The 26,577-nt window shown below is 41.1% G+C and overlaps 2 protein-coding genes across 18 annotated transcripts in view; one reads left to right on the forward strand and one right to left on the reverse strand.

The window, feature by feature from the left end:
• Positions 1-229: 229 nt before the first annotated feature.
• LOC118512912 (probable Ufm1-specific protease 1) lies at positions 230-17,742 on the reverse strand. The gene is made up of 2 exons (XM_036058056.1): positions 17,137-17,742; positions 230-2,371 (listed from the first exon to the last, which is right to left on the reverse strand). Exons 1-2 carry the CDS (start codon positions 17,263-17,265, stop codon positions 1,829-1,831), a joined length of 672 nt encoding a protein of 223 aa, XP_035913949.1. The 5' UTR covers positions 17,266-17,742; the 3' UTR covers positions 230-1,828.
• Positions 17,743-18,870: 1,128 nt separating this feature from the next.
• The window catches only part of LOC118512906 (putative mediator of RNA polymerase II transcription subunit 26), an 89,005-nt gene continuing 81,298 nt past the window's right edge, over positions 18,871-26,577 (forward strand). For 11 of the 17 annotated variants that reach the window (XR_004906362.1, XR_004906363.1, XM_036058031.1 and 8 more), the window contains exon 1: positions 18,951-19,102. The gene's annotated coding sequence lies outside the window, so the exon portion shown is untranslated. Of the gene's footprint in view, positions 19,103-19,285; positions 19,416-20,025; positions 20,079-26,577 lie in introns of those variants that run through there. The other 6 variants (XM_036058032.1, XM_036058035.1, XM_036058036.1 and 3 more) reach the window with 6 other exon arrangements.

Here is a 26,577-nt window from a genome sequence, read left to right on the forward strand (position 1 = left end):
GTGATAAAAGCATTCCGAAACGGGCGGTTACGTTACGCGAGCGACACCATACAACCTGTACCATCAAGCGACGGTTAGAATGCTGCCAGGACAGCGGCACCCTAGAAGATCACACTCCTTGTACTCTTGTGTGCCTGTTAACAAGTAAGTGAATTGATTTTCTTAAACTAAACTATCTAAAACTAAATTGTCATCACATGTAATTTATTACACACACACACACACACAATTGCTTTCCACGATTAAGGAGGTAAATATGTATTTTATTCTGCCCCGTTTTATTCGTCCACCGACAGATTGCTTCTTTAGTCTACACATATAAATATACGTAACAAACAAAATAAACACTTCTCGACAAAATAACATCTGCTCTGTGAAGGAGGTTTGGTTTGGAATTTGCAAAACAAAACACACGTGTGTTAATAATAGTACCGCGCTTACCATTGCTTTCCGTTTTTTTAAAGAAGCTGGCTCAAATTCACTTAAATCATTTCTATATGCCTCGTTCGTGCTTTCTTGTGTCCGTGTGCTGTGTTTATTAAAGTATCGTTAGCGGTTTCAATAGTTAAAAGCAAGAGTGTAGCAAAAAGCCATTAAAGGGAAGAAATTAGTAGTTTCGAACAAAACACCAGAACACAGATTTGCTGCGTGGCAGTGTGTGACGGTGGTAGTGTTGATGATAGTTTACTGCTGCTTTTCTGTGCATGATACGCTCTCTGATACGAGCAATTAAATAATAGACACGTGAAACTGTTAAAAGAAAACTCGGATTCCCTGTTTGATATATTTCTAGTTAGTTGGTTAAATAATATTAGCTACTTGTACGTTTCGTTTTCGAATGCTTCTCCCGAACATCGTCGGTGTTTGAAACAATTTTTTTATGGCAAACCGTTTGACGATTATTTGCTCTAAAAGTATGCTTTTATCGCTCCTCGATTTCCTGTATGATTTTATGTCCAATAATTGTTTTTTTTCTTTTTGGTTGGTCCCTTAAAGGATAGCGCTCGGGAAAGGTCGTGTGATATGGGACACGTTCGTTTTATTCCTCACGAAATATTATTCGCTAAATACGTCTCGTTTTAAACAGGATAATACGGTTAATATACAACGTTTGTATAATAATTTTCCAATGCGACACGCTTCACGACGCAGAGACAAACGAGTTACAAATCAAAACTGTTGCCATAAAGGTAATTTTGTCATGCGGATTGCATACTTCGAGGCGGCCGAGGTTTGCCGATTGCTTGACCCTTTTTGCTATTTTCTCCTTCCTTTTGTCTACGACAGGGAAATAATAAAACAGAAGCTTCATCTCGTATTTGGAAGCGTTCGCTTTGTGCTAAACACATCTTCACTTACACATAAATACATATAAACACTCGTCAGCTATACATCCGGATTACAGTGTTTCGGTTATACGATATCAAAAACGTGTTCTTAACTAGTGTTACGTTCCGTTTTTACGTTCTTCATTGTCTAACAACTACCTTCTCCCGTGCTGCGGTAAGAAGAGACTTAAACGCGTTCTATTAATTTGCTACTAATGGCGTTGATGGCCGAAACACATGATACCCTTCTTTTGTGGTTTGATAAATAGTTGGAGGGGTTTGGTTTTGTTAAATTCACTAATAAATATACGATTCCCTCGTTGATGCATCGATACACGCTCGTTAAAAATGGCCAATAATGGGGACGGGAAAACTCAACTTAAAACAACCATGTGTGGCGACGAATGTTGCAGAACACGATCATTCCACTCTGTAAGATGGTTCCTTTTCCGTTCTATCACTTGGTTGGTGAGATGATATGATATGGTATGCTGCCATCCTTACGCAGCCAGATCGCGACTCTTCAGCATCGGCAGGCACAGATTGTAGAACGAACTGTCGACAAAGTCTTCCACCTTCTGCCACTTGACGTACTCCTTCGTGTACAGCTCCTCCTTCGTCTTGATCCGTCCGACAAAGTGTGGATCCACCACCAGCAGGTACACATCCTGATCGACGCTCACGTGTATGCCGGCGATACCTTTCGAGGCCGCATCCATATCGCCACCCATCATGATCAGCCCCCCGTACTGCTCGAAATAGTCGCGCAGCGTATCGGCATGCTTGGCGATACTGTCACTGCGCGCGATGTGTAGCACCTTGCAGGACACGTTGTACAGCGTGTCGATGACGTAGATCGCCTCGAGCGTACCGATCCATTCGCGCGAACCGAAGAAGCGTTCCGGTTTGTCCTTGATCTCGACCAGCTTCTGCTGGATGGTGGGAATGTTTGGCACTTCGGTGGATGTGACCGTTTTGGGTGAACCGTTCTGTATGATCCAGGAGCAGATCGATTGCAGGGTACGGTAACCGCAACCCCAACCCTGTGCGTGGGAGAGAACAAGAGAGGAAGGGAGAGAGATGGTTAGCAAGGATTCAATAGCCGAAGGTTGACAATCATTTTATTTACATGTAGGACCTATAAAAATTCTGAAAAAGGTCGGAAAAGTCTAATAGAGGTCGGATTCCGGTAACTCAACCAAGTAGTAAGACCCTGCAGAATGGAGCAGAAATTGATGACTGAGGTTTTAGTGTCTGATGGTTTAATCATTTTGAAACTGTGAGCCTGAAGTCTGAACATCCAGCTAAATGGGGAAAAATATTCTGGATAGGATGAACATTGGTGTCTATCAATAGGTTCATATCTAAGACTTTGTTCCGTTTCTTTATAGAAGGTTATGGTCTCATGGACCTCGTTCGCCTTTTCGATATCTGAGACGCAGTCAACCGATGGACTTATGTCGACCCAAGAGACTCCAACAGGACCTTAGTATACAACATGACCTCAGTTTGGGTTAACTTCTACTAGATGACCTTACCCTACCCAATATGGAATAGCAATTGATTGCTAAACCTCTGAAATAGTTGGAGAGATGCGCACATCTATTAAGACTTAAGTCTGAGGTCCCAGCCAGCTATCAAAAATCCGCTAGGAAGTCCTGGTAGTATTTCTATAGGATGAATCTTGGATCTGTCGCTAAAACCGCTTGGTGGTCTTTATTTGCCGTAGAAGTCCTCGATACCGCTCACAGTCGAGTGTCGTCGTCTGCTTATCCCGACCTTGTGGACACAACCTTTTAACTCAGTTTGTGCATTCCACGCCTCATCTTGCTTTACTAAAAACACTTTACGGGCTGGGTCGTCTTGGAACATTCTCATGACATGAACAACCGAAGCATTGGGAGTCTAATCCACTGCACAATGATGAGATCATCGTTCTTGCTATTGCAGAGCTCGTCACAGTAGCGGCTCCTATTTTGTCCTTCTAAACACACGGTGCCAAAAATTCTGCAGAGCATCTTCCTCTTCATAGCTTCAATAACAAGTAGCGGCTAAAAGGAATGCACCAAATTTTGGACAGTGTCCATATCTCAAAAGGCGCATGAGAGTACAGAAACTATCGCTTCGTTGATTTCCTGGAGCATATGACAGCAGCCTAACTGTCGTTGGGTTCTAGCTTTTTTTTAAACAAATTATAGAATAAAAATAAATTTAATGACCCGAAGGAAAACATCACTAGCGCGTGCTTGATGAATATCCCTGCTTCTCTCAAATGCACATCATCCAGCTCCAAATTGATCATGCACGTCAACACGTCGAAACACGGATCGAAACATTAGCAGATATAGTGGAGCGTTCGGGAGATGGTCTGTTTTTCGGGCCGAAAAAACAAACAATCAACTTCAAACTTTAATAACGTCATCTAGGTCACACCCCACATGGGTCTCCCGAAAGAAGCAAAAAAGAACCATGTGACTGAAATGAAGAACAAGGGGCTGGTAGGTGGGAGGATGGGGGGGGGGGACTGCCAACTGCATACAAAACACACAAAAAAAAACCGCCGAATGTTTGACAGAAGCTGGCGCAGATGATGATATTGATGCATGCATCCATATATATATACATTTGCTTTGCGCTCGCTAGCCAGAGTGAACGGTGGAATAGAACACTGAACCAAGGGCGGAAAGGGGTATGGAGGGAATGGGGGTGGAGAAATGAAAATTGATTCCGATTCCGTGTAAATAATTCCATCGCCCTTTTTGCGTTCGGTCTGGCAAATGGTGTTGGTATCTACAGCCCGGCGGGGGCAGCAGATGGAAGGAAAAACAAGACTTACAATGACGTAAGTGGTCCCCAGTGCTCGGCCAACGGAAAATTTGCTCGATGGATTGGATGCTGACAATGGTGCGCTTTTGGCTGCTGCTCCGAGCAGCATTTCCATCCCACACCGCCGTGTGTGTTGCGTCGCTTCTTGAGTGGTCTGTCCGATCCGATACACGATGCCGAGGTGCGTGTGTGTTTTCATTGAAGATGCTGCACTTTCATCACTTCAAATCCCCGGGGACGGGGTTGGAATTTGAATATGATCGAGTGGATCGCAGCAGATGGAGTGTACATTATTTTAATGTAGATCGTAGGTTTTTTGGGCAGTGATTTAACGATCACATTACTGATCTTTTAATACCACATTATTACGAACGGGCGTTTGGGTGGTCTTACAATGTTAGCATGAAGATTGATTGAATGGAAATATTGATTCGCAATTCGACAACAAATGACGTTAAAGTGTATATATTTGATATCTTGTTTTTAAGCAACTGTTTTAATTATTTTTCATACTTCAAAATATAAAATAGCTATACGTAAAAGAAATAAACCGTAAAATCGGTAAAAAAAACCTTAGAAAGTATAACAAATGCTTTAAAATGAATTTTAATAGAAAAGAGGCTTAGAAGAGAATTAGGAAAAACATTTGAAACTACATACAAATAAAAAATGCATGAAATCTTATTATAATAAATTTAAAAAAAGTCAATTTTTTAAAGTAAATTATAAAAAACAACATATAAACATTTTAAAAAAGTAACAAAAAAATCAATAGCTTTAAATAGATTTTTTAATAATTTTCAATAATTAAACCAATTTCAATCATACTAAATAAACAATACAATTCGTCAACAACTAATAAAAAAACAGTATAGACCAATGAAGTAAAATAGCGAAAAATTTCCATTTATTAAAACCGTCATAGGAACCACCTACGTATTCACACTGAATATTACAAAAAATTCTAAATTTGTTCTAAAAAATATACAAAATATACTTCCTCTTGGGTCTAATGACCCTTTAGGTCATGTCTGCCATATCTGAATGCCTAAATGAAACTACGCAGTTGGATAGTCAATCCTCACTACGGGGGAATGGTCCGGATGGAATTTGAACCCCGGTCCTGCCGTATGAAAACCTTCTTCTTCTTCTTCTTTGGCACTACAACCTCGAGAGGTCTCGGCCTGCCATTTCTGGCTTTCTATGACTTAGTTTTACCCGTAGAAAAGTAGTCAGCCCTACGTACGGGGAGGCGGTCTGGATGGGATTTGAACCCCGGCCCTGCTGTATGAAAACCGGCGACGACAAAACATTCTAAATATTCTAAATTTTAAAACAAAATAAGAGTGACAATGGAAAAGCAACAGTAAGCAACAGCTCTACAGTCGCAATCAAAGCATCCCCTTACTGTTTGCAAAATTCCATTATATGATTGCAAAGTTCCAACTATTCATTTCATGCAATATTCCACCTTATTCATTTGAATTTCGCCTGAGTGATCCATAGGTTTCATTTTATGGATGGAAACCCTGTGAATATAATCTTTTGTACGTAAAGTTAATTACTGCACTTTTTTAATAAAATAGAAAAAACAACACAACCCAATTTAAAGCAAATTCAATTTAATTCTACAACAAACGAGTGACGCATGCGATAATAAAAAAACCCAGTAAATCACTAATGGGGATGCTAAATTAATTAAAGAACTCAGCAAAAACCGGCCACGTACCATTTACACGTGGCTAAATTACACGCTGAAGCAATAATCCAGCTTGAGCATGCGGATCGGCAACTGCATCAATTTAAGCTTGTCAATCACCGGTCACAAAAAAACTCTTGCTCGGGTGCGAGGATTGTCTTGCGCGAAATGCTTGCCACCAGCAATCGCCAGCAGTAATGACGATGCTCTTTGTTTGCTTTGCACGATTTGCTTTGCAATGCATTTCCGTTGCCCTTCTGTCTGTCTGTCTGTCTGTCACCCACTGGTGCAGTAGTAGTGCACTAAAATCTTAATTAATGCTTGTAACCAACCCAGCAGTGGTAGGTGCCTTCTTAGTGTAAGAGCTTTAATCCGGCAGTAATGACTAGGAACCGTTTGTTTAGCTGATCGCATTCGCATGAATCAGAAGTGCAGGCCTTGGAAATGTTGTGATTAGGGTTTTAGGGAATTTAGCGTGTAATTAAGAAAATTTTCCAAACACTGACTTATCGTGGAAATATGTCTCGATTATTCGCTTTGTCACAGCACACGCCATCATATCATACGATCTTAATTATTAACACAACACAAAACGTCTTGCTTCGGACGACGACAGCAACAAGTGGGACGATCGTAAAGAACAAAACCGTTGAGATTTGTTCCGCGTCTCAATGGTGTTGGGCTGAAGGTCTTAACTTTGAACTCGTCCATCAAATCATGCGTTGCAGTGGTTGGCGCTTCTTCGAACAACCAATTAAAACTGCATGCGTTATATATGGGAATGTTTTATTACCCATTCTCAAATCAACATTCATCATCAAAAGCAAGACACACGTCACACGAGCGCAATAATTGTAAACCCTTTTTCCATTGGCTTTGTTCATCGCAGTACAAAGGAGCATTGTGAGTTTTTCCTTTGGCAAAGGTTAGTACTTAACCTTGAGTTTGCACTAAATAGCATTTTACTGCTTCAATCAGTAGAAATCCATATGAAAAAAGGAAAAAAGGTTAAGCTAAATATCGTTTCCCTTTTTTCTTCTTCCATTGTGGATGTGCATTTTTTTTTCCTTCAAGTTTATCACCCGAGGAATTTGCTTGCATTTATCACTCGAGAATGCTCATAATTCCTTCCTAATTCGTTCAGACTAACCGCGCGAGTGCGAGCATGTTGCCGACAGGAACATCAGCAGACCACACGTACCCGGTCAGCAGCGCAGCCAGCTAAGTGACAATAATTAACTAATTATCTGCGTTGATTTACGACTTCGGAATGCACGGACGGCGACGACGATTTCTGCGAATTCCGGTTGCTCGTATCCGGTGGAACGAGAAAGAATATGACGCACCAACTATATTCTAACGAAGCTTCCTCATCCCATACTCATACCGATCGGAATGTGTTTGTGCTCTGGAAATGCGTTCAATACGATGCTACCACAAATCGAGAAAAGGCGTAACAAATACAAAATCACTTGCAAACAAGACGTTCCCTCTTTTTTTTGCTTGCTTCCAATGTGGCGCCACAGATGACCCGAGCATTGAGTTTAGTGCCTCAATCGGGCATTGGGAGATTTACCAACTTTTTTTCCCTCCATGCATCAGTAAATCTTGTGAGAACCGGGCCACACATGGGATCCTACACCACCAGGGAATGTGTGCCGATGCCTTCCTTCGGGCAGAACACGCTTCATTCGCCACCGCCGCCGTGCCTGTCGAGATGTGGTCACCAGTTGTTAGGAAAGTGATTTCATGTTGTTTCCTCTCTTTGCCGTGAGAAACTCGTGATTTTGATAGGACAGCTTAAAGTTTTAGAAGTTATCAATAGGGGCCGATCGTGCCATTGACAAGATAGCTGGAAGGCTCAACAAAATCGCAAAAAAGGGATCTAAAAATTCAGCAAATTGATTTAGATCGTTTGAATTTTTCGGTATTTTTTTATTTTTAATAAAATTTAAACCGTCATATTGATCTATGACAAAATTCACGAAACAGAAATTTCTATTTTTTTAAATTAAAAACAAAATTCAAATCATCACTAAAAAGAAAATATCATACGTAACAAACGCAAATTTAAAATAAAAACGAAATTTAAAAAGAAACGAAACGAATAACTACCCATTATAACTGAACCAAAGGATAAAAGAAAAGAAAAACATAAACAAACAAGTAATATAAAAAGTACAATAACAATACAAAGTTTACAATAAGAAAATAATAAAAAAATAAATAAATGAATAAATAAACAAATAAACAAACAAATAAATAAATAAATAAATTAATTAATAAAAGGCAGGAACAGAAAAATATAAACAATAAACATAATAATAAACAAACATAAGGAAAATTGCTTTATAAAATTAAAAAAATCTAGAGATGCTTGTTAAGAAGTTAAAAGTAATTTTATCGCCGAAGAAATAAAACATGAGTAACAAATGGACACGTTGAAGCATGTTTTCAACTTCAAAGTATGACCTGCTGCATGACACCATCTTTAAGAAAAAAAGTTGACAATTACATCTCATGCACAACCACTTTGCTACCATCACACACATCAACGGCGAGTGTATTCTTCTCGCTTAAAAAGCGAACCTTATACAGCATAAAAGGCTCATTATTACCCTATTTTGGAGTGGATAATAGATTTAACGTTTTCAATCAGTGTTCAGGGCAGATGTGTTGCTGCTCCCAAAACCGCCCTCTGGAAACGAATCGTGCAGAAGAACGAGAACGTACCGATTGTTTCAAGCGTAACACACTTTATCATCATTTGAGAAGCACACGAGATGACTTACTTGTTCGCATCAACGCACACGCACCGGCCGCGGAATACCTCTCCATTGGGCTGGAGTCCAATCTCAGCCCGAGCCGCTTGGTGTGACGCAACATCACGCTACTGACGAAAGCGAATCTGACACCGCGGGCTAATGGATACCCTCCCGGGCGCGCGTATCCCAAACTCCTTCAAATCGTTGACGGATGGGTTTTTATCCGTTGCTACTAACGCGTTGTCGTTCAGAAAGGGGCTTAAGCACCACCAACCAACCAACGGTTGAATGACCACAGATGAAGCCACCGGGGGTACCCACCGGAAGCTGGTAATTGGCCCGCGACTTCGCTCATATCTCGGTCCGGGACGATGTCCAGCACCTCGGCGGGGATACGTTTCAATTAACCGAAATAGTAAATCGCCACACCTCGTACCACAGATTCGTTCCCGTGTTGCTCGTGGAAAGGGATACGAAGGGCCACGAGTTAAGGGATTCACACTCGACTATCGTTGAGCCGGTGTCGCCGGCCGCCGGAACTGGGATGGATTGAAAAAACAAATCACTTGGGTCACTTGTTAAAATTGACAGCTGTGGAGCGTTGGTCGGTGCATCGTGTGGCGTTTGCTCAAAGGGACGTTAATTAGAGAAAGAGTTTGGTTGGCATCATAACGTTGACATGTATCTTAAGTAGATAGATCAATACAAAGGAAGGGAGGGCAAGGTGCTATTGCTGGAAATACGAGAACATATACAGAGACCTTTTTTATTGAGTTCAATACTACTGCCAATTTGGGGATTTATGCTTCTTAAAGGACGGCCTTCCATGGGAATTAGCGTAGCGTTTTGATAACCATCAATCAAGTCTAACATTTCCTTCCGATTTAGCGTCATCATCAACTCCTGGTAAGTGCCAACACAAATGCTCTTATCGATACGGCATCTTATTGACAAATGTCATTATTACCACACGTTTTGTGTGATACTAAATGCATGAGTAAGGTACGGAGGTGAGCCACATTTGCCAAGAAAAGATAACTCTGGATAGTATTACGCTTGAACAGTGTGTGACATAATTATATGTTATGTATCAGGGGAAAATTGTATCTTCTTTTCTTCTTCTTCGGTGACACTACAACCTCGAAAGGTGTTGGCCGGCCATTTCTGGCTTTCTGGGACTGGATTTTACCCGTACCAAGGTAGTCAGCCCTGCGTACACGGAGGTGGTCCGAATGGGATTTGAACCCCGGTCCTGCCGTATGAAGACCGGAGCCGCTGTCGCCTCGGCCACCGGGCCACCCTCGGTTATTTATCATATATACAAAAAAAAATTTTACTTGGCAATACGGCGTCAAGCCGTCATCCTATAAATATAAAAAAAAATCAAATATTTTTTAAAGAATTTATATAGAAAAATTTAACTTTTATATTAATTTCTTATTTTTACACGTAAAATTGTTTGAAAGTTCGTAATTTTTTTTTAAACTCTTATAGATTTTTTTATATTTAAATATTAATTATGACGGCAAGTGCCGTATTGTCACATCGAAAGATTATTTTTTGCGTATTTTTGAGTGCAGATATGGTTCGATTTTCCGCACGGTCCGATTTGTTTTACCAAACGTAGAAATTGGTACAATTGTACTTGAATAATGATGATTAAATAACGATTTATTGCATGTATGCACACCTTGGTGAAGATACTACAAGATTTTCATAAAAAAAGTTGAAAATTCATAAAAATTCCATTCAAATCGCTTTCATTTCGTCGATCTTTCGATTTCAAAATGTTTTTTTATAAAATAATAAATTCTGTATGAATGAATTACGATAAACAAATATCATACACAAACCGTTCATATTAAGAACCGTTTTTAAATAAATGCAAATTAAGTTTTATGAAAGTCTCTCTTACTCTCAGCAAAATTTTGGTCTTATAATTATGTTACACACTGTAAAAATAAAACCTGCAAGCATACAGAGACAAACAGTTCTGTAAAAAAATATTTTCAAACTTCCTTTGAAGCTTCGGTTACTTAAAATACGCATATCGCTTCTCCTAACCCCCCCCCCCCCCCTCGTACTGTACCGTATCAAAAGACTAAAAACAGGCCATGTATGTAAATTATACCTTCACGATCACATTTCATCCGAGACCGTGACAAATCCGCGAAACCGCATCATCCTCTGCCAGTCCCAGTCCCAGTTGCCAGTTGTGGATACAAGTAATGTCTCTTATACCTTCACGGATAAAAAGATACGCCACCTCACCGAACACCGACAACATTTCCAGCCAAGGCCAAGCAGTAGCAAAGACTTTGGAGCCAAACTGACTCGGGTGGTAGATACATCGATCACCGGGTTCGGTTCGAAAGATCGATTGGTGTTGTCCCGTCTTGCGTGTTTACGAACATGAAACAAACAGCAGGCCGAGTACACGCGGAAGTGTCGCACTGGAACTGGTCCGTTAAGGGGAAGCAACGGACCGGTACGGAATTTAGACACCATTTTACGTAACCTGCACTTCCCATGTCTCCCTTAGGGCAGAAGAATGTCAACCCTAAGGGCGTGCGTGTGGGGGGAAATTAATTTCAAACCAAACGAGCCAACGAGCACAAATGCACCAGCCAGCTCGCGCAGCTTTGCGCTGGACAAAGCCACCAGAATCGCACTAAACACGCCATTATTTGCTTCTTCTTCTTAGAGCGAGGAAATGTAGGCAGAGAACGTCGTAGATCAGAGACCAGTAAGAGGGTGGTGATGCAGTTGCCAGGGTCTTGGGAGGAAGCAGCAACAGCACAATAAGCAATCGCAACCAGTTCAATGTCAGCCGATGGGGAAACTGATCAGGGCAGCTGGTGGAGAAGGTTGTCTTGCAGTGACAAAGACGACGACCGCATCAACTCTTAACGGTGCAATCATTGCCGTTTGCCGTGCGTATTTCAATTCCGAATCGATTGGCCTGATTCGATCGAGATGTGGCAGAAAGGGGGGTGCTGCTATTATTACACGCTTGAACAGCTGTAGCTTATCGCACGAAACTAGTCGCACGGAACGAAGTGTCTAGTTGTAGTGCTAAACGCAAAGCCAAGCATGCAACACAGTGTGAAGGTTTGTTTGATTGAAAACAAGTAGGCAAATGGGGAAAAGGTTCGGAAAAACAAATGGCACTTTTGATAAGCCATAGCTGGTAAACGTCTTAACGTTGGAGGGATGCAGTTTTTGTTTCATTGTTAAGATTGGTACAATGTTGGGTTGTCAAATGGGACAAAGTAATACTTTTGGTTGGCTTTGAAAATTAATACGATTTTTTTTTGTGAAGATTTCTTTCAAAACAAAGAAATGAATCAAGACTTCTATTGACTCTTTTTTTAACTTAAATTAGTGCGAGGTTTCCGAGAGGAACTAGTGGCGTTTGAGGCTTATCTGGGACCTGGGTCAAGATGAAGTGCACTAACCATAGGTTTAACTTGAATCTATTGCCATTGCTAGACCCTGTACTATTGATCTGCACTCTGCTCTAGTTGAAATGGATTATGCACAGGTAGAACTGGAACTGTCCGATTTTAACTGATAGCCGGAGCGGGTGCAATCGTCTTGACGTGGGTCCAGAGATGCCTTGAACATTCCTAGCCCTTATCGGAAACTCTGTAACTAGTTGGAAGTTTTTCCAATGGCTTTGTTTTTATTCCTCTTAAATTCAGAGCGCCCAAAAGTAAGCAAAAAAACAATACAAAAGCTTTTATGAATTTTTTGTTTGGCAAACTTGTGTTCTGGTTGATTTTTGTGTGGCAAATTTAGAGATTCGTTTAAAAAATAGCTCTGATGTTGTTTAAACAGAAGTAATTAAGTGGTTTAAAGCTAAATTTAAGCTGTATAACACCTTCTACATTTTATTGGATAAATTTGAATCCTTCTGACCTATGGAAACAACAAAAATGCTTTTTTTTTTAATTTGAGGCATGTTTATATGATTTGATTTTCTTCCCATGGGTCCTGTTTCTAAGAAGAAAGATCTCTATTCGATACCCAATCCCATCCGGATCTGCTCTTCTCCTATTCAAGGCCTCTAGAAATTCTTCTTCTTTCTTGTCCAAACGATCTCTTAGGTCATGCCTGCCATTTCTGGCTTACTAGACTTAATGATACCGCATAGTTGGATAGTCAGTCTTCACTATATGGGAACGGCTCAGACTTGAACCCCTGTCCTGCCGTGTGAAGACTGGCGCCGCTGTCGCATCTACCACTATAATCTAGAGATACCTTTTAAAATAATTTTTGGGCTTGAAGAGCCGACAACGGCGCCGTTCTTCAGATGGCTGGTCCGGAGTTCAAATCCCATCCGGACCATTCCTCCGTAGTGAGGACTGCCTATCCAAGTACATGGTATCATTTAGTCTATTAAGCCAAAAATGGCAGGCCTAAGAGAGTTCGTTAGGCCAACAAGAGAGAGAGAGAGAGAGAGAAAAAATAATTATCAACTAAAGTGGTGAAAAATAAAAAAAGGAAGGGTTTTGCTTAAAAAAAATCATTGTAATACTTCTAGGGAGTTTAGTAATTAATACGCCAAAATGTATGCAAAAAAAACGATACAAAAATTTATTTAAAATGGGACAAAAATTTATTTAAAATGGGACAAATCCATTTATGATACTTCTATTGATGATTTTAGTAAGCTTTTTAATCGGCTTCTAAACAAAAACTCTCCCACCGAATACTATTCCATTGTAATTTTGTCCTATAAATCAATGGTACGCAACCATAAATACTCGACCACCAACCAGAGTACGCTCCAACTCCTGCTGCACAGCTTTGCTTTGTTTTGCATACGCTGATTTATGCGACTCCAGTACCACTCATTACTCGTAACCTCTCGTGAGGCACTCGGTACACCTCGGTCAGTGCATAATTGCCATCCCTCACCACACTCACTGTCCTTTACATAACTCAAAGCATAGGCATATTTATTCGATCCCATTCGATCTCGACCTTCCGTGCAGTTGCTTGCAGCAAAATGCATCATAACCTTCACATATCAATCTCACCCGATAATGAAGACGACGGTGGTGATGATGTGAATGATGATGATGATGGGCAAGTAAAGCAAAAGCACACGTGGGGCACACGTACCGAAGGTTAATCGATGTGTTTAGGGGAGCATCGGTGTGCGAGAACGAAAGCGAAACACGCGACCCACGCGGCGTCTTTCTCTAAACACATCATAATTCGCATTGGCTTTGCCCCGTACAAAACAACAACTGACCATAATTTTGTGACGATATATGAACATGCATGCGCGGGTTTTCCGTCCGTCAGGTGGGGCGCAACGGGCGACGGCGGACGGTTGGAAAACGGTTGGTCTGTGAAGGCCGAAAATATGTTATTTTCGTACCGGGCTGGCGGGATGGTTTATTGCTTACGAATTGCGATTTGTTTTAATTTTTTTTGGTTCTTTGCCACTGAGTTGGCACACTACCAAGGGAATTGTATCGAAAGAAGGGAACACACACGGGGAAGAAAAACAAATCGAACCGGAATTGTAGCAGCGGCCAGCAATGGTGCAAGGTGTGTCGTATCCATTTTTTCCTTCTTTTTCTCGGTTATTGTATGTCTGTTTATACTTTTGCAACTACATTGTTACAATTACTCATGTTTAAAAAGTACGTTATAAATTGTGACATGGTCGGGCAATACTTTCTTTTCGGGTTGGAGGTTTTTAAACACAGACACACATTCCTCGTCGTGGTCGTGGATGAAATAAGCATTATTTTTGTCTATTACCGTGTGAAACGCAGTACAGTGAGTGACGCTTAAAATGGGACGTTTTGTGGTGAGATTATTGAATAGTTTAAAGATAAATCTTTCAAAGCGAAGCAATGTACCATCCAGTTGATTCGTTTAAATTTATTTTAAAGGCCATCAAGTTTTTGTAGCATTTTTTTTTTTATTGTCAATAGAACGGACTGAAAGTAATACGGCCAGGCCGTTCTTGTTGAATAATCAAAAAAAAAAAGGTCGTTAAAAAAGGTCGTTAATGCATTAAAGTTAAATCGTTTTATATTTGTTTGATACGTTTTTGAAGAAGGCGTTTGCCATTTAACTTCTTCCAGGCATTCTCTAATGTTAGTTCTTTTTTTTTTTTGGCAGTTTAATCCGCTTCTTGAGTGTTTCAGGTTTGTAGAGGCCGCCTTTTTTTACCTTTTGAATTTTTTATTGTTGGTGAATGACTGTAGAAATCTTTCTAAATCCTTCTTCCACATGTAGGAGAAATTTAGTAAAAAGGCATGTTTGCAAATATCATCCAAACGCTCACTTTAAATCACTCAAATACGTATATAAAAGACAATTGAAGATGTCTAATTTGTCTAATAATAATTTAAAAAAAAACTCTTCTTTTTCTTCCTCTTCTTGTTCTTCTTCTTTGGCACTACAAACTTGGAAATAACTGAGACATTGCTTGCCTTCTATGACTTGATTTTACCCGTAGCTTGATAGTCAGTCCTGCTAATGGGGAGGCGGTCAGGATGGGAACTGAACCCCGGTCCTGCCGTGTGAAGAGAAATGGCCACCGGACCACCGTCCCGAAAAAAATCTTATTTTGAAAAATCCCATTCTGATCGTGCTTTTACACGATGCTTTGCCTGTGAGTAAATTCATGAAAGACAGAAAGGGAGAAGGATCATTGAAGAAAACGGGCGATGGAGTTTTGGATATTTTCTATAATATTTTCCAAAACGTGTATGCATATTTTTTTGATAATTAAGTATGGCGTCTCATCATCTTACTGTCCTTGAAGCTTGAAGCATGCATTAGTCACACGATATTTCCTTTGTGTTGTAAATTATAAAATACCTGTGTGAGTTTCATAGGAGTAGGAACGTAAACAGTTCTTGACGCACAACTATGAAATAACTCTCGAATAACTATGAAAATTGTGGAATTTATTAAACTCCTTAACGAAAGAGTTAACGATACTAGACACAACAGCAGAATCAAATCGCGAACTAAGCCTTAGAAACGATTTGCTATTTACTTTAAGCAAGAAGCGTCCCAATTTTATCCTTCCCCACTGTACATGCCCGCTAGAAAGGGAAAAGCAAAGGCAAAGACGCAAAAAAGACGACATTTCCACCGCCACCTTGCGAACGACCAGTTGAAACGACGAGTTCGATGCGCCATGCGACGACTGACGACACGGCTATGCACCGTCGTCGCTGCCTATTGCAGTGACATTGGACTAGTTTGCCAGCAAATAGGGACAAAACCCCCTAGTAAGGAAATAATATACCACCCCAGCAAGGTGTGCGCTGGGAGTGAAGGAATCCCTAGGAACTACGGGAGCACTCCGGAGAGGATTCGACCTAGTAAAGCAGGGACCAGCAATGACACATGCTGGAGTGGAGGAACGGAACGGACGTTGAGACACAATGAAAAATGAGTTGGAAAAGGAGGCCAAACAGCAGCAAGTGGGTGGGGTGCTGATACACCAAACAGCACAACAATACGCGCGCTGGGGCGGGCGAAAAAAAACCCAGCAGCAATCAGCAGCAGTGAAAAGAACGAAAAATCTGAGAAGATTTTCTATTAATAGGAAATCCAAACACGGTGGAAATGTCTGTATGTCCGAAGCCTAGGTGTACGGTTTACCAGCTTTGGGGGTTGGTTAGTTCGTGTGGGAAGTATGGAGGGCAAGAAAAGACTGAGGAAACCCACAGCTAGGACGAAGGAAAATTGCACTCTTACCTCATGTGTGCAAGTGTATCGGATAAACACACGTACACACACACACACATACGGGTCCTTCAACACTGTAGGGTGCTTCAGATAGACCAAACAACGGTTGGGAGCCAAAGAGAAAACAACAACACCTCCCCACCACAGTGCTGGTCCCTTTTTAACGCCACGGGATGACATCATCCGGCTGGGAATTGTTTCGCAACGATAATAGGGATTTTAGTGTACTAAGAATTGTTTCAAAAAAATGTTAAGACTTCTTTAAGCTGCTTTTATCACTTAAGAAACTTTTCCTAGAGAAACCCATCTCTTTAAACGCTATCGCTAGAAGAAGACGACAGAAACGATTTAATCCGTTTGTGATAAGGGCCGCTCCATCATCGATTGCGATACAGATTCTTCGGAAGTCTGACACCTAAATTTAGCATTGCATAATTTACGGTGTAGTACAGTACAGCAATTAGGCTGTACTATGGCAAATGTCCTTATCTCGGGCAGGGGTTTCGGGCATTTGACGGTATAGATAAGGCATTCGATTTTTCGTTTAACGTTTGCTAGGGAGGTTACAATTTTTGCATCTATTTTTTTGTACAAGAAACTTAATAGTTTTATATAATCATTAAAGTTATAACTAAAAATCTCATTTTGACCATTAGTTCCTGTAGCAAACAATCATCCTACACTGTGCCCCAGCAGTAACCCTTTCACAACAGCGCAGTCCTTTGCACTGGGTGGGCAGGTGTGTGCGTGTGGGCCCCTAAAGTGAATTTGGTACACGACCTACCATATCCTGAAATCCGTCACACCCGTAATGATAGTAGTGGTAGTTGCCGCGCATCAGAAACGTGTTCCCGTCCGGTTTCGGTGGCTCCAGATTGCTGTGCACGTTCAGCAGCAAGCTTTTCTCCTCCATGTTGCTTGGCCAACGTTTTTCACTGGTTCACTTTTCACTTTTTCCCCCTTTTTTTTGCACCCAAATTGGCACGCCAAACACCAAAGCACCACACAACACAACCGTTTTCGTGCGCCGCGCTTCTTGGGGTGATAAACGGTGGTGGTGCACTTGCTGCTTTTGCTCACACACTGCTGCGGCGCTTCTCACTACTACGGTGGGCCACAACACTCACAGCAACTCACTGCTTTTCACTCTTTTCACCAAGCGTAAACGGTTGTTTACAACAAGCAATCTGGGTGCGTGTGTGTGTGTTTTTGTTTACAATTGCACACGTTAACAAAGAAGCGATGGGTGGATGGGTGATGTAATATATTGCAATCCACTGCAGCACAAATTACACGCCAGGCGGTAACGAAGCTGGGAACCCGAGTGTGCAAGCACAACACAGCAACACAGCATCTCAGCTGACGGGCAACAATTGACGGGCCCGCCTTGCTGCGAGCGAGCACAAACCTGCTCCAGCGTGTACAGTGGGAGAAGGGAGTAGTATGGAATGGGAAAAATAGTATTGTGATTATTATTAATTTTAAGGAAATGGTATTTTTGGCCGTAAAAAAGAAGGCTTAAGGTTCATTTTCAGTTACTTTGTGCTGTTTTACAGCTAAATTTGAAACTCGAAAAACACCTAATAACATACTAAATAACTTCAATTTCAAGAATCTTATTTTAAAAAGCTAATACGATACTGTTTTTCATTTTACACAACAAGAGCCTCCATGTTTAAAACTATAAACGATTTTCACATCACACACGTGATTCTACGGGTTTTGGTTATTTTATTTTAATTCACGCATTGTTTTACTCATGGAGAGCCTTATGGATAATGCACTACGGTCAGATCGTTCTAATCACAACATTTGGGCATAATATGAGAAACATTCTTGTATCAAAATGAGAGTCTGTTAGTGAGTTTTGTAACATAAACTAGCAGCATACCTGCACAAATGCGTGCTATTTACCATTAATAAAAGTTGAGTTCAAAGTGATAACATATGTTTAATCATTCATTTTTATGTGAAAATACAGAAAACCTACAGAAAAAAGGATTACAACGTCTAATAAAAGTCTTGAACTTAAGATTATATGACGATGGTCTAAAAAACATTTTTTGCCAGCTGGGCATGTGCTGAACAACTGTACTAAAATTCAATTGCCAACGGGGATATTTTGCTTTTCGTAAAAATAGCTGGTGCTTAAATATTCTGCTGATAATACATGTTTTTAATATTTACTTAAGTGAAAGCTGCAGTGAAATATTTTTAAGCTTTTAAATTAAGAATTTTAATTTATAGAAATTAATTTTATCTCAGCTAAGACATATGTTCCAAAGCGGTAAGTTTAGAACCCACCCTTATAAATACTCTGCTCTTCGCTTCGTGCATTCGGATTGTGAGATAGCACGAGAATGGATTACGTTTCGCTCTTTCTCTCCCTTGCTTCGTGAAAGAAGAGCTGAGATCTTTTTTCACTTTCTTTCCTATAGCCAGTCCGCACCGTATTTGAGTTTGTCGATCGGCAAAGAAGTATGGGAACGGGAGAAAGCACAACTGGCACCGCTAGCTGTCTCGTTCTCGCACACTGCAACAAGAAAGTCTGGCCGAACAAAAGCACAGCTCACAGAAGTGTTCGGCGAAACCGCTACGAACAGTTTTTTTTCTACCCTGAAGCGATGGAGGCATTCTGCTGGTACGTGCGATTGTTGAAGATGTGTGTCTTCTAGTGTTTGAGTGGTTTTGTTGCCGGTTGGAAAAGAGTTTCTACCAGAATTTTTCTTTCCATACGAGTAACTCATCGTGTAATTTGTTTTTCTTTTGTTAACTAAACGATGGTCTAGTTCGTATTGAGGTTAAATAATTCCCACTCAAGAGTTGGACGAGTGTACCGAACCGAATGTTCTGTGTTCTTTTCCTGTGTGCTGTACATGTGTGAGAATAGGGCAAGTTCGCTTCGCCAGCCATCGCCAGACGAACGAAGCAAAAGCAAAACCACGGAAAAGAACACCTCCCGGTTTTAGTTGGGTCTTACCTTTGAAGCGCGTGCGGCAAAGGAAATTGAAGAATAGAAAAGTTAAACCGAGATATTGAAGCTCGATTGCACCCCCAAAAAAGGTGAATCCGAAAGACGTGAAGGACGACGCAGTTCATGCATTTTGCGTGTGCTTAGCTGTGTGCTTGTGTGTATTCAAGTGCGTGCGATTTTGTGTGTGTATATGTCTGTACTTGCTACGTCTCTGCATGTGTTGCAGTTTCCAGCAAGGATAAAAGTGCAAAAGCTAACCTTAGCAAGCTGTATGCAGCCGCCGAAGAGCTGCCAAAAGAAAGAAGAGGAAAAGAAGTATTTCCCCCTGCTCATAGCAAACGTGTGTTTGTGTGTGTGTGTGTTTGTGTTTGGCTGCGTGCGAAGAATAGATCGGGAGTCTGTTGTACGCACACCTGCGTGCGACGGTCGAGAAAAGGCATATCAACAAGAAGAAGAGCAGAGTCCGATGTGTGTGCAGCCAAACCGAGCAGGCGGCGAAAAGGATACACAACAATGCGACTGTGTGCTTACTTACACCAACACACCACCAACTGCACGGGATGATATGCGCACACACACACACCTGGAAAACGTTGGCCTGTACCCTGTTTGTTCAGGACATGACGACCACCCACCCCACATCGTGTGTGCGTGTGTGCTTTTCTAACTTGGTTCTTAACTTTGCTTTTTGCGGTAAAGTCCCGACAGAAAAGGATCATATGCGAGTGCCGACGACATTCACGTGTGTGCGTGTACGTGAAATTGGTGAAAAGGATCCGTTCAGTGTTGAAGCAGGGATAACAAAATGAAAAGAGCGGATGCGTGCAATTGATGGGATCGAGTAGCTAACCAATGCAGGGTTTTTCATGGTTATTGTTGGGACTGATTGATTGTTGTTCTACGTAATTTTAATTTTGTCGTGAAGTGCTTCCTGTTCTTATGCTAACGTGTCAAAAATTGAATCGAATTGTGAGGATTTCGATCTATTTTGCTTAAATTTAAAATTTTTCATCTTCTGCTTTGACACTTCAACCTCAGGACGTCTTTGTCTTCAAATTCAAATTGCGATAGCGATTCCCTAGCTGGATTTCCGTAATACATTCCCAGCCTGATAGTTTCTCAAAGATATGCATTCTTACAGTTCTATTATTATTAATTCTTAAAATTGGAAAGACTCGTAAGTTACGGATGGTTTTACTAACATGAAATAAAAAATAAATAAATGCATATACGGTGTGCCGTTTAAAACTTGGCAATGTAAAATCTGCTCAAAAATTATATGCAAACAAGACTGTCAAAGTTTCAAAAAAATTCGAAAATTTCTCACTTCTTGAATTTTCACTGTTTACTGGCCCTGATGGCTTTTATCTTTGGTAGGTTTCACAGTACACATAGCAATAAATGCAATTGTCATTAGTGCATTCTGACAGACGCGGGCATTTTAGCTACGTGATAGCCAATATATTTTTAAATTTACTATTAATTCTCTACTAATTTATTCGGAAAGTAACGTTACTTCACACGGAATGTACTATATTTCATATAAAATTAAAAATCGAACGAAAAGATAAATCTCTCCATGTCCAAAACTTACACATGTCATGAGAAACCCTGCATGAACGGTTGAATGGTTTAGGGACACACGCCGTGGGTGTATTGTTGGCGGGTACCTGGAAGTTCCCGGATTCGTTACGCCATCGAAACCAATTGTGCAGAACAAAAGGACGAGACCGGCGGCTTGCAACACGAGTCGCTATCAAACAAAAGATTGAAAAGTAACTTTAAGGTAAGCTAATTTATATCCATTTCTATCTGTTTACGTTTCTTGGAAATGTTACCTTAGGCAGTAGGCTTTGCTTTTCGCCAAATTGAAATAGTTTGTTGGTTCCCCCAGCAATCCGGTACTTCCGGCAACAGTTTCCAATGCTAGAACAGCCTCTCTCTCTCTCTCTCTCTCTCTTTCTCACTCTTTCAAGAGTGTGTTGCGAAATTTGAAAAATGAACTGCTATCTCTCTCTCGCTCGCCATATTAAATCAAAGGACGACAACGATGACCATGAAAATGGTTTCCTTGTTGGGGGATTTTCCACCACTACCATTGCCAATCGTCGGAAAATGAAGGATGCGAGGAGTAATAAATATCACAACAACATAAACCAACTGAGGCTGAGGCTGAGGCTGAGTTTTGCTGATGCGTAACGTGGACGAAATGAAAGAGAAATGAAGGAGAATCAAGAAATAACTGAGCAAACAATGAGAGCAGATTGAGAGAGAAACGAGAGAAAACTGTGAAGATCATCTCATCTGATGAGAACTGTGGCTAAGGCTGAGGCTGAGGCTGAGGCTGAGGCTGAGGCTGAGGCTGAGGCTGAGGCTGAGGCTGAGGCTGAGGCTGAGGCTGAGGCTGAGGCTGAGGCTGAGGCTGAGGCTGAGGCTGTGGCTGAGGCTGAGGCTGAGGCTGAGGCTGAGGCTGTGGCTGAGGCTGAGGCTGAGGCTGAGGCTGAGGCTGTGGCTGAGGCTGAGGCTGAGGCTGAGGCTGAGGCTGAGGCTGAGGCTGAGGCTGAGGCTGAGGCTGAGGCTGAGGCTGTGGCTGAGGCTGAGGCTGAGGCTGAGGCTGTGGCTGAGGCTGAGGACAGAGGATGAAGAAAGAAATGAGAGCATGTTGCGAGAATATCGAATTAGAAATAAGAGAGAATCCAGAGGGAATCGAAAGAAATGAAAGAGAAATGAAGGAGAATCAAGAAATAACTGAGCAAACAATGAGAGCAGATTGAGAGAGAAACGAGAGAAAACTGTGAAGATCATCCACATACCATCCACCTTCTGTGTGTCTGCTACGGCACACAGTCGCTTCCGGTTCGTACGTGTGTGTGTGTGTTTGTACGTTCATCTGGCATAAAGTGGTGCTGCGCATAATCGATTACGGCAGCATCTACTGCTCCTTTTGTGTTGTGATAATTTGATTGCAGCAGCAGCAGCAGCCTATTTGTTGCTATATTTCCATACGCCTTATGTCATAAAATGTATCCGGTTAGTAGCAATCTTTCGGTTGAACCAATTTTCGTGCTTCTCGGTTCACACACAAGCACACAAGCACTTTTCCTCGTTCAAATATCTCCCTTCAGTTTTACTCAATGCGTGAAACGCACAGAAGGATGCAGGCAGGGATCTATTTATTTGTCTCTTCACATCTCAAAAAACGCTTGATCCCAGGGGTTGCTATGGCGTCCGCTGGCGCCTGCTTTTCCCGTACGAGTTTCGGGAACTTCTGTGTTGCGCGCCGGCTCTCTTTGTTTGTATGTGTGAGCGTGCCTGTCTGTGTTGGTATGATTGGAACAAGCTGGCTGGTTCACCGCTTTTTTGGTCGGGGTCTGCTGCAAGTGGCGTAACAATGGCGCCTGCTGCTGGATATGATACCCGGCAACTGTTCCTGGTCGACGGCTCCAACAACCGTGTTCTGGATTTTCCTTTTTTTTTCTTTGGTCTATCGTCAGGGAAAAGGCAGCACCAGAAGGGCTCAGTCTTTGTCCGTGCTGTGTGCTGTTAGTGATGGGGGCTTTTGCTTTGGATTCAAACTTATCAATTAAACACCTTTGCAGATAAATTGTATGAATTATCCTTTTTTAGTTATTTTAAAATTTATTTCACGTAGAAAATATAACTAAAATCGTGAATGGTCATTTTTAGGGCTGTAGCTCCATTTTAAAACTTGTTTAATTTTTGCAAATAACTCAACTTCATCCGCTCTGAGCGATAACAACTTCAAAACGATTTGTTTTTTTTTGCCTAAAATTCTTGGATTTATTGACAAGATTAAACCCATAGCTACATATTCAGGTCCGGATGAGATTCGATCCTCAAAATCGGTTGTTGATTCGTCCCCCCGGGTGTTAAAGGATCAGTTTAACTCTTAATGTCCTTCTTTTCTGGCTCTATCTTTGCGAGTGGGCTTCGGGTGCGATCCCGGGCTTGTAAAAGTTATCATCTACCTGGTAATCAAACCTGTGCTTGGAGGAATCGTCTAGGATCTTGACACCGGTCCTGTCGTGGTAAAGAGCAGTATTTGCTTCCAACGTGCTAAAAGTCTAGCCCAAGTTCTACAACATCAATAGTTGAATACTTAACTTAAATATTTAACAACAGTTAATTTCAAAGATGCTAAAGCAAACTCCCAAAGCCAAACCCAATAATTGTAATTAAAAGTACTTAACTTCTCGACAATATTCCAATTTTTTATCTCCCAACAGTAGGAGTTACTTTAGTACTATAATTGTTTTAATTTTATAAAATACCCTGAAACATAAATATAATGCTTAAGTTAAAATAAGATTGCTTATTTGGTAAACTTTTGCCATGTAAGGCAGTTGTGCCATTGCAAGTGATAAAAAATCTAAAATAAACTTAAGAATGACGAACGTCAATGGTACCGTGAATGCCAAGGTCATATATTAATTAACTTCTGAACAAATCAAAAACGAGTAAGATAAAATTAAAATGTCAAATGTTTTAATCTACTTCCTATGAAACGCTATTTCAGTCCTAACCTTACTGCTTGACATTTCAATTTTCAAATAAAAATTGCTTTTTTTTAATAGCCCAAAAAGCATGTTAATCAGTTTCTCAAACATTCTTAGCTAATCTCCTTTTTAATAGACCGTCACCGTTGCACTAGAATTTCATCGAACTGGTTTTAGCAACTTGAGGTGTGGATAAAAAAAAACACACAACTTTATAAAAAACTCTTTTCCCTGTTCAACTCAGTTCGCTTGGTCCACAGTTACGGTACATCGTCCATCATCGCGTCAAAAAGCTCACTAGACTCGAGTGACCATCGTAAACCGGCCCCGAGTTTTCCAGTTCCCGTTACGATTTCGTTCCACCGTGTTCTTGTCTGTGTTTGTGTGCCGGTCGGTTTCCCAACCCATCCAACAACGGTGCCGGTTGTGCATTGTTTAGTCTGGCTGGTGTTAAACCTCGCCTCAAACATGCTCTACCGGGGAGTGAAGTTCAACCGAGAGCCCTCGCTCTCTATCTCTTGGCTCTGAAGTCCGCGTCGGATTTGCAGCGGACGTTGGCGCATTGCATGAAAAGTTGCTGGTAGAGTCCAACCCCGTTCAGCGTTCGGGTTTGGAAAATTGATTTTCAATTGTGGAACTTTGGCCTTCATTTTCCCGATTGAACACAGCCAGCAGGTTTGGTGTGGTCGACTGCTGTGTGATTGAAGTTTGGAATTTGGAACCAACCTTTGATATGCAAAAGAGAGTGCGCCTGGGGTGGGACGGGGAGGTCAAACGAATGCCCTCCACCGAGCCCAGGGTGAGCACAAGCTGGAACACCAAACACCGAATCATGATACGAATTCGTGCGTAACAACAACATTCTTTGTTTCCTGATTTGTGGTTGGGGGAAACATATGCCACTCGAAATTCTGCACAAATGGGAGAACCTTTCGGGGGGAAGTTTCACAGCCAGACGTGATGTTTAGCTGCGCACGGACAAATCTCTCCATTAAGTTGGAAAGCATCAGCACCCCATAAAACAGAGCAGAGGGTCCTGGGGCCGATTGTTAAGATTTTAATCATGCCAGCTTATAGGCGCGCTCTTTCTCTCTTTCGGACGGTCGGTCTATTTCACGCTGTGTCGACAGCCAATTAGGTTAAATAATCCACTAACATTCTAAAAGGGGTCCTTTATGCTGCTGCCCCTTTCCAGCACAAACGAGGCACACTGTGAGCGGTTGGCTGAATTGTCTTTCGCCATTTGCAAAATGGGTAGAAACGAGGAGATGCTCTCGAACCCGTACCAGAAAGATCTTGGATCTGCTTTTGACAATCAAGTTGTTTGTTATCATGTTTCGAATTTCGTACATAATTAATTAGAGAGAGGTTTTTTTTTGGTGATGAGGTAAAATTGTTTTGTAATTGAATTTTTGGGCGACAACAGCGGGAAGAATTGAGTTGAAGTGTTTTGTATCGTGATTCTATGCTTGGGTGTCGCTAGAACGATGAAAGGTTTTCACGTCAATTAATTTCGCACCTAGGGGAAGCTTTTCTGATTAAGAATAAAATGGTAACATTACTTTTTACTTGTTAATCTTTTTTTTATTGTTTTTATTCCGCCATTACAAGATCGTATGAGGTTCATACCTTCAACATTATTGTGTAGGGAGTTTAATCTGGGTTCCAGCTCACTAAGCTATGCGGAAAATGATTTTCGCTACAAAATACATCAAGAGTCAAATATTCCGTTCTACATCTTAATAACACTCTGGCAAAGGGTCAAACAGTTTTGAAACCGGATTTTTTTTTTTTGTGAAATCCGTATTTCTCCATTGTGCAGGATAATAAGATCCAGTACATTTGGTCGTAACTAAGATCTTCCTACTTTTCTAACCCATCACAAGTGATATTCTGGATGGTTCCTCTCTCTCGATCCTCTCGAACCTCGATCTGGATGGTCTATATGTCCTATATGTTTGATGGAGGATTGTTTCATCTTTGAGAACAGCCAGTCTCCAATAACTCAGATTCAAATCTTTGAGGCTCAGAAAGTCTATAGGGCGTGCTTTTGTAGTTTTATTCGACAAACGCGGCACCCGTTGAACATTTAAGTTAATGAGAGATACCCATGGTGTTCACATCCACATCCATGAATGACTACCATGCCTTGCAAATATAGCTTTGCATTTGGAAACCCTGAATAACCTTCTCAAGTGCACTTTTTTTGTCTGAAATCAATTTTTATGCCGCTAATGATCGTCAGACTCTCAATGATCTTAAATTGAATTGTTGGTTTACATTTTAGCCTGTAAAATTTCATGTTCAGTTTTGCATCCGTCTACATATCGTGAAAAATATTTTCGCAAAAAAAAGGGAGAGATAAAAATAGTGTTTCTCTAGTATCACTTTGGAAGTTCTAATTCTGTCATTTCTTGTTAGTTTGACTAAAATTACCAAAACAAGATCTGATCAATCTGAATGACATTGTTAAGATAATCAAATTGCTTCTGTTACTTATAAACTACGACGCTACACCATCATTTTTGTAAATAATCATTGTAGAGAGCATTCTTATAACATGTAATCATAATCCTATAAACGTTGAAAGAGCCACTCGTTATGAGAAGGTTTGAAGCTGTACTTGCATTAACTTCGTACCAAACGACCGAAAGGTTCATTTCACGGTACCTTAGAATCAGTTAACCGATGGAATGAGAGCATCATTTACCAACGGTTTCATCTTCTCTCCAGC

This window comes from Anopheles stephensi, chromosome 3 (genome assembly GCF_013141755.1).
Source record: "Anopheles stephensi strain Indian chromosome 3, UCI_ANSTEP_V1.0, whole genome shotgun sequence".
Classification (NCBI taxonomy): Eukaryota; Metazoa; Arthropoda; class Insecta; order Diptera; family Culicidae; genus Anopheles; species Anopheles stephensi.